The 9,503-nt window shown below is 41.8% G+C and overlaps 1 protein-coding gene across 1 annotated transcript in view; it reads left to right on the plus strand.

Moving 5' to 3' along the window:
* SLC16A10 (solute carrier family 16 member 10) overlaps positions 1 to 9,503 on the plus strand; it is a 70,433-nt gene that overhangs the window by 25,260 nt on the left and 35,670 nt on the right. The window contains exon 3 of the mRNA XM_019538187.1: positions 5,330 to 5,768. Within this exon, the coding sequence (XP_019393732.1) occupies positions 5,330 to 5,768 (439 nt within the window). The remainder of the gene's footprint in view (positions 1 to 5,329; positions 5,769 to 9,503) is intronic.

The following is a 9,503-nucleotide window of genomic DNA, read 5'->3' on the forward strand; positions in this document are numbered from 1 at the left end:
CATGAGAAAGGGTAGGGAGAAGCTGGGGGAGAGTCTGCGATTTAGTATAAGAAAAGCTGTGGCAAGGCTGGGCAAGGAAAAAAGTCCTTGGCAGTGTTTCTTTCTTATCAGGTGCAAGATGCAAGCTGTGCATTTCTAACAATACTCCATTTCTAACACTGTTGCACACGGGGCCATTCGAGCTCCTGGAGGCTAAGTTCCAATTTGGCCCCAGAAGTGAGTCACACCATGAGCCACAGAGATAAGGCCTTTATTGCTTGCAAGCAGGTCGGCCTGGAGTCATGAGACTCAGATCAAAGTCGACCCCTAGTGCTGGTTCTTCATTACTTATATATCCTGTTACAGAGTACTGGAATCTTTCTTTAGCGCATACGTACTTTAGGCCAACATAGTTACGAGACTTGGGACTTTCTAACTATGAGTTAGCAGGGCGGGAGAGAAACAAGTAGCGGATGCCTCTTAAGATATGGTGAGGTAAGAGAAACAAGTTAGCGGATGCCTCTTAAGATACGGTAGGGTAGGAGAAACAAGTTACCGATGCTTCTCCAGATATGCTCTTGTGGAATGACTAAGCGTAAAAGCAAACAGTTTTCGCCCCTGCTTTTTCTATAACACTATAGGGTGATTTCGACTTCCATGTGGTGACTGCAAGGGGTTAACTGTGGCTCCACACAGCATGCTGTGCCCTAAATTCCTAGTCTTAATCCTAGGTCTGCTGGGCAGAAACTTCAAAAAAAAAAAAAAAACTGTGAAGGAGCAGTCAGGCCTACTTCATTGGGCCTGAACTGGATGGCAAAAGCCAGCCAACCCTACACTACACTGAGGCCTGAACATATAACTGGGTTCAGCTATGCCGCTAGGCTGAAACACCATAGGTGTAGAAACATGAAAAAAAAGGCCCACGCCTATGGCTGCAGCCTGGACATCCAGTCTCAGCTAAACCCCATGCTGAGACAATACAGTTACAGGCCAGACCCCTGTAGCCAGTAATGGTTAGGACCCATTCCTGGGCAGTTTGCTTCAGTGATTAATACCCCCATGGTGATACCCCACTTAAGAAAAAAAATAAAAAGGGAGGAAATAGGAGTCTCAAATTCCAAAAGAGACTTTCTCTCTCTGCTTGAGGCTTTCCCTTCAAATAGTGTTTGCTTGCCTCTCCAGTGAAGAGTTGGAGAGCCCTCCCCTGACCCCACCAAGGGGAGCACGTTTTCTGGCTCCCGGTGTAGCTGTGCAGCTCTTAGCAGACAGATGAACAATAATCTTATATACCCAGTATGACATCATCCAAGCCTTGTCCAATCAGGGAGGGCCCGCATTCCAGTCTTTCTCCTAGCCAATCTGCCTGAAGCATCCTCTGCTCTCCCTGGCCAATGAAGCCAGAGGGTTTTACATATTTCCCCCAGGTACAGGCCCCAGCTTGGCATGTGCTGAGCACATGGCCAGAGCAACAGGGGCCATCTTGCCTATATCAAAACACACACATACACAAAAATACAATACATATCTCAATGTGTGTGTGTGTGTGTGTGTGTGTGTGTGGGCATTACATAACAAAGGCAGCTGTGCTGGTGGGGGCAGGGGGAGGGGAAATGTGCAGCAAAATAACACCTGGCACCTTGGCCACACAATCTGGTTCTTCCTGTGCTGCCAGAATGAAGTCACTGCTGCCCCCATCAGTGCTGCCCTGGCACCCAGCTGCCTTGCTATGCCTCTTATCCTCTCTCTAGTGTCCTGCAGGCAGCCACCCCAGCCCTTCCTGACTTGTGCCAAGGGCTGCTCTCTTACTTTTCTGCTGCAGCTGCTGCTTATTCTCACCAATGAATTAATTACTCCTGTTACTGTTGACAATGGAAATAAATGGCCCTTGGTGGTGCCACGAGGAGAGGCTGTAGTAGACAGGCATAAGAATGAGACAGCAGCCAGGGAGGGTTGGTGCCCTGCAGAAGATGTTGACAACCTGCAGAGGTTGGGTGGGTCACAAACAGCAGCCCACCACTCTTCAAGTTTGCTGTTCGACAGCTTGGGGCATAGTTTGCTTGGAAATATCTTTGAAGTTGGGGTACTTAACCCCTGGCCTGGAGACCAGATCTGGCTGCTGGTGTCATGTAATCTCACACACTTGTCATGGATCCTGTGGGGAACCCTGTGAGCTGTGGCTCTACGTGGTACTTCTGCCTGAGGCTATATGTCAGATTTGGCCTCTGGGGTCTTGCGCCACCCCTGCTTGGCTGGGATTGGGCTCTGGCCAGGTGGCAGTTGTCCAGGCCCCGGTTGGGCCCACAGATCAGCCCTACACCATTCATTTGGCCCATAGAGCTAAAACTGTGAGCACCACTGTTCTAAGCACGTTCCACCTTATTAAATCTCAAGCTTCAAGGGTTGATGTATTCCTCCTTCCCTTCCCCTTCCTCAACTTCTCTGCCCCTTCTGAGACACTGGAGATTGGCCACACTTGGAAACTGAGATACTAGTGCCCTGTGATGGTACCAAAAGTTCTCTTTCTTAAATGCTTAGTGGGTGTCATGCTTGTAAGATCAAGGTCAAACTGTCTTTACCACATTTGGGCCCTACATCTAATAGCAGGGTTTTTTCACGTTTTGTTGTTAGCCTGCATTTTTGTATGTGTTTGTCATCCTCTCTGTAGAGACCCTGGCTTACCCTGGTAAGATCTTCTGTGCATGTTCCACCTCATCAGTTTCCTGCTGGTGAAGTGACCTTGGGGACTGGAGGCACTTTAATTTCTCTTGTTTTTTGCCTATGGCATGTTGGAGGACTGAAGTATTTAGTTTAACTAAAATCATTGGGATCTTTATAGAGGTAGCTATATGAAATGTTACAGCAGGAAGTCCCAGTAATGACCCTTTCTAGCTTAAACTATGAAATTATCATATAGTTTTTCATAGACTCCATCAGTCCTTTTTTATACTTTTCTTTGTAAGGCCTAGTACCAGCAGGTTTGTTGCACCTGCCCCACTGCTATTGACATTTGAAAGGACAGAAGAGAAGAGGGAGAGGGATGGTTTGTGACTCAGGGTTAAGAGGGAAAAGCCATGAGGGGGATAGCCACCTGACTCATTGGATGTACTTTGTGAGGCAGGGGGATGTATGAAGCTTTGATGTTGCTTATGTGAGGCTTTCGAGGCCCACAGCAGCTGAACTCTACTTCTGTGGAGCTTAGCAGGGCATGGCAGCAACTCTCTTCTCTTCTCACAAGACAAATGATGTTTGACTTCATTCAGCTGAGTATAATGTGCGTTTCCCTGCGTGGTAAAATTTTAAAATTCTTTAAAGTTTAGTGAAACTGAATATCAGAATATGATAACATCACTGCTTAGTTTACAGTTTGCCATGTAAGTCAATATGTGATTTCACCATAAGATGCTATGTATAACATGAAGCTGTAATTTACAACTGATTAGGCTGTCACAACCTTTTGGTGGCATGAAAAGAACAAAAACCTTTATTAACAAATGATGGATGGATCTTGCCATGTAGCTCTGCTGTTTGAATTTCACAGAATCATCCTAGACCTCACGTTTTCTCTCAGTGCATTAATCATGTTGACCTGCTAATGGTTGGCTTAAGATAGGATAAAAAGTGTGTTTTTAGTAACACATTGGCTAACATGTTTTAACTAACACTTTTTAAAAAAATGATTGGGTAGACAGGGAAAATTGTAGCAGCTATCAGTGTAGCTAGTAAAGACAACTGCAAGTGTTAGGTTTTTAAAATGTTAGTTAAACTGTATTGTATCTTTTAAAAATTAACGTCCCCCACACACACCAATTCCAAATACAGGCAACCCCCGCTTAGCGTTCTTAATTGGTTCCTGAAAAAATGAGTGTTAAGTAAAACGAGCATTAAGCGAAACCAAAAGTATTTGATGACCCAAGATGGTGACTGCAATTGAACCAGGATAGCGACCATGAAACTCGCTGAGTGCTAAGTGAAATTGGGTATCAATTTTAAATGAGCATTATAGCGAAATAGCGCTAAGTGAAACAGTGTTAAGCGGGGGTTGCCTTTAATAATCTTTCCCACATATCACAGCCATCTTGATCTCTTACTTGTTTCTATTATCTATATTATATTTATATTGTGAAGATGTGGACTCTCCATCCCTGGAAGTTTTCATGAGCAGATTAGATCCATGGTGCTCAATGTTGTTGTTCCACGGGCCAGATAGCTTGGGGCTAGATTGGATTCTGTGTGCTAGGATTGGGCCATGAGCCCCAGGCCAGACCTACATGTTGGGATTGAGCCCCATGCACCCAATCTAGTGCATGGGGATACAATCCACGGGCCGGGGGGTTCAGCACTGCTGGGTTAGATTTGACTGGGATGGTTTAATCAGGGATGATCCTGTCCTGGCTTAAGCGGGGGGCTGAACTAGATGACCTTGGGTGGACCCTTCCCACCCTACCTTCCTGTGATCTTTTATTCTTTTGAGCAAGCGTCTTTTCAGATAATGCTAACCTCATTTGTGCAATTAGAGAACGGACTTGTTTTCACCTCTTTTTTGTCTTATATGGTAAATAACACTTGTGGAAATCCCTAGCCAAGGAGAACATATTTCAGTGCTGCTGCCCTTGATATAAGCTTGAGTTATTGTGCCATCCTTTTTTAATGGATTGGTTTCCATTCCATTCCATTTTTTATATGTTTTGTGTCTGTTTGTAACTTACAATGCTAGAAAGCACTGAGGTAGAAATGTGAAACAGTAGCTCTTTAAATGAAAATATTCAATTATGTTGTTTAAAAAAAATAACCTTACCAGTTATTAATAACATCTTACATTACACAACTAAAAAATAGGTTTTTTTTAAATTACTAGTAGTGTCTGCTGCTTCAACACCTGTACATGCATCATGAACCATAATGATGTCTTAGATTGACCTTGGCCCTTGAACGCTATCATAACGCTGCAATGTTTGGGTTGTGAATGCATTAGGGAAAGGTTTAAATAAAAACAAAATATAATTTTGGTTGCAAAACACTGCAGGTGTACTGACTTTGTTTTTTTTGTCTAATTCAACCTGACAGTGTCTCTTTGAAGGTAAGCTTAACATTCTTTTAATCAGACTATTTGATGTTATTCCAGGGAAAAACAGTTTCACTCTTGATCTGGCCAATGAAAGATTATTAACTAGTCTGTTTTTCCTACTGACTTTGTGTACTTCATTTGATGCAATATAGTTCTAGCTTAATTGAAATATAAATGATTATTTCCATAATATTTTTATGTATTTGTATGTGAAAATTGAATGTGCACATATTGTTGTATAAGGCATATTAATGACATTTTCCAATTTTTTTTTTTTTTATATAGCACCATTGAACTTCTATATTTCACCTATGGAATCTTATTTGCCTGTGGCTGCTCATTTGCATACCAACCATCCTTGGTCATTCTGGGGCACTATTTCAAGAAGCGCCTAGGACTAGTGAATGGCATTGTCACTGCCGGCAGCAGTTTGTTCACTGTGTCACTGCCCTTCCTTCTGAGAGTGTTGATTGATTCAGTTGGCCTGTTCAACACTTTACGGGTCCTGTGCATCCTCATGTTTATTCTGTTCCTCGCTGGCTTCACTTACAAGCCTCTCATTCCCCATGCCAAAGACACAGAGGGTGGAAAGAAGGGCAAGTTCAAATTTCCTCCTGCAAAAAAGATTTTCAATTTTTCCATTTTCAAAGTTGCGGGTTATCGGATTTGGGCTTTTGGAATCCCAGCTGCCCTTTTTGGATACTTTGTGCCTTATGTTCACTTGGTAAGTACACATCTTTTGCTATGTTGCTTTATCTTTTTAGTAAAAATCCATTTTCCTTTACATTCTGGGCTAAGAAAATCATTGCTGATTAAAAAAAGCAATGTTTTAAACTCAAATTATTTAGGGAAGGCTCATGTAGTTTGTGTTCTAATGTTTTTAAGAGGATGGTAAGCTGTTAAAAAAGAATATATACTCTGAGTCAGAGCCAGTAACATATTTAGCTCCCTATTGTCAACCTGAGACTGGGGAGAGGGAACGGGTGAAAATACTTAACTGCAGAAGGAGGCCATCATTAAGAATTGGCTGAACAAAATGGTTAAATTTTCATGCACTGAACAATAAACATAGCCACTTTATGGATAGTTTGAATGATAGTAGTTTTCAGCATGATAGTAGTGACATGTTGAAAACAGATTTCAGAATATGTATTGAGAATATAGAGCATGGATATTGTTTTTGGACTTACATTTTTCATAGAAAAAACACTGCAGCATATGACAATTAAAAATGTAGAACAAATATTTTTTTTAATTTAATGGAAAATGTAAAGCATACCACTTAAAGTATGCCACCTAAAAATACAATTTCTAATGCAGGGTTTACTCTACACTTTCTAGTTTATACTATTAACTAGAGCTGTGCTAAAAATATGCATTGCTAGTAAACTGGTGTTTTAATAACCAACTTTCTGGATAGTTAAATGCAAGATATTTAGTAGATTTGTCTCATTCTCCCTCTGAACTTTTGCTTTGTAGTTATAAATGTTATATGTTCATATAATCTCAGCAATAAGGTAATTGTCCTTGATTTCATGGATTTCTAGTTACCAGTCTTTGAAGTAGTATCTTCCTGTGTACAGTAACTAATATAGCTACAGCTTTAGGTACCACGAAAGCTGTCACTTACCTACATCTTGTGCATGGGCTTCAGTTACATTGGGTGAGATAGATTTAACATCAAATACTTCAGAAATGGAGTGGTTCAACTACTGACAGATGTCTAACCCCCCCTGCTGTGCCCCCGGCACCCACCTCTACCTCCAGCTGGAGGATTTCAAAAGCAGCTGTTGGCAGTTCTCTCTAACCGGGGTGTACTACAGCTCCATTTTCTCCCCCATCCCCCACTCCTTCTGGTGCATGTTACACTTATGGTGTGATGAACGTGTTGCTCCCTGCAACCTGGCTCCCTCCAACCTGCCTGCTTCACATCTCCTGCAGTGGACATGCTCTTAAATGCAGTGGAGATATTCTTGGACATGAATTAGTCTCTTGACAAAAGTTTTACTTCACATTCTCAGATCTAACCTGCAGAAATGTGGGCTAGATAGAATTACTCCTAGGGGGAAACAACTGGTTGAATAACTACAAGCAAGAGTAATGATAAAAAATAGATTGATGTCAAAATGGCAGGAGATCTTAAGAGTCTTGGGTAGCTCTGTTTTGCTGTTTAACAAATGAAAAAATAGAACGTGTACTGATTAAACTTTCAGATGATACAAAACTTGGAGCACTTTTAGGGACTTGATGATATTGTTAGAATTCAGAAGCTTCCTGAAAACTAGCCTATGGACAGAAAGATGAAATTCAGTAAAGACAAATGTAAGGTGCTACACCTACGAAAGTAAAAAAAAAATGGAAAGAAAAAGTGCTATTTGGATAGATAGTAACACTGCTGAGAAGATTAGGGGGCTGTGGTAGATCACAGATTCAGCATTAGTTTGATGTGCTATGAGTGAAAACATTTTGGACTGTATTAAGAGGAGTATTGTATGTAGAACAGGACATGATAATACTGCTCTACTCTGCACTGGTAAGACCTCAGTTGGAGTATAGTTTCTAGTTCTGGGTGCTGCATTTTAAGAGGTATGTAAAGAAAGTGGACAGGATCTAAACGTCAGTAAAAAGGATGGTAAAAGTAATTGGATGCATTCCGAAAGGATTTTCTGAGAGAATGATGCATGTTTAGTTTGGAGAAAAGGAGATTAAGAACTATACCCACTGTTTTTCCACAGAGTTCAGGACATGAGGCAATAGGTTTACATTGCAGCAAAGCAGATTTAGATCAAATCTCTGGAAAAACTTCCTAACTATAAGAAAAGCAGGACAGTGGAACTATCTGCCCTGGGACATTGTGGAATCTCCTTTTTTGATGGTTTCAAGAAGAGGCTAAATAGGCATTAGTCTGTGAACAGTGCATTGCTTCTGGGCAGGGGCTTGGACTATATGATCCTGGAGTTCCCTTTTAACCTTCTGGTTCTGTGGTTTTGAATTAGATGCCACAAACCTAGAATCTCTGCCATTTTCAAGAATCAGGTATGCAAATAATGTAACAATTTTTGTCCGAAGCCATATTTTGGGAGTAGCAAGACATTGATAAAATTAATATAATACTTAAAATCTGTTCTGTGAATATCAGACTTATACTGTCAGAGCACTGATAATACAGTAAAACTTTCTACCTTCTAGTCTTGGATCACTGATCAGAAAGCAAGTGTTTAATACCTGAAAGATTATAAATCAGACAAAGATTTACCTTGAGATTATATTTGTGTACCAAAGTTGAGGACTCGAATATCTTAGAAAGTCTAGAAACAATGGGGAAAGAGAGACAGAGTGATTCACTTAGAAGAGAAACTCAGAACAAAGACTTGAGGAATGGTTATAGTAATAAGTTTCCCCTCAGAGCAGGAATCTGATGGGTGATAGAGTAACATAGATATACCTTGTATTCAACTGCCAAGAGACAGGAAGCTATGAACTACCAGAGAATTTTCTAGGCCAGTGGTTACCTAGGAAAGTAAGAAAATGCTCCTTTTCTCTTCTGGCTGCTATAGACCAATGTAAGATCTATAACCCAGGTACAGGAACCTGAAACCAATTCCAGCTTCCTTTTTTCACCTGCTGGCTGTATAAACAGGGAGGCTGGCTTCTCATCTGGGTGTTGCTCCTGAACAGGCTCTCCCTCTTCATCTCATTCCTTATTTTGTGACTAGAAGGTTTAGTTTTCTTTTGGTACCTGGTAAAAAACAAATTGCCCCTTATGTTGAGATAGATGTAGGAGGTTAGATCAAAGATTGATGGCATAATTTAGAAAAGAGGTGTATGCTACTGAGTGAGGTTTTGGGGGAGAAGCAGCGTGGGGTGGGGGGAGGGGGAGCAGGGACCCAAGGCTGATGGGGGCAGAAGCAGCATGAGGGGGCTGAGGTTGTGGGGGCATTAGGCAGAAGGGGGTAACTGTGGGGGGGGACAGGCAGCAGAGAACAAGCTGTATATCTCCCCCAACACCTGCCCCCTTACTGCTTCCCCCACTGCCCCTCCACTGCCTTCCTCATTACTACCTTCCCCACCATGTTCCCTACCATGTACTCCCCTCATTGCCTCCCCACTGTCTGTCCCCATATCGCCTGCCCTCCCACCCCCACTCCCATTGCCTACAATGGTGGGGGAGACTAGTTTAAGATGATCCTCTAATAATTAGATTCTATACATAGAAAATCATAACAAATGTGTACATTTTCCATGAATAGAATCCAGTTATTCGAGGGTTATCTTAAATTCAGGGTAGTCTTATATTCAGATAAATATGGCATGTAGAGGTTGTTACCAGATTTGCCTGTCACTTTAGGGTGTGCTTATTTATTAAAGGTACATTTAATGAGGTCTCTGTAATTGTATCAATGTGCTGCTTGTGTTACTTGTGTTTCTGTAGGGAGCTGTATCTCTCCCTTCTGCAAGT

This window comes from Crocodylus porosus, unplaced genomic scaffold (genome assembly GCF_001723895.1).
Source record: "Crocodylus porosus isolate Cpor-Errol unplaced genomic scaffold, CroPor_comp1, whole genome shotgun sequence".
Lineage (NCBI taxonomy): Eukaryota > Metazoa > Chordata > Crocodylia > Crocodylidae > Crocodylus > Crocodylus porosus.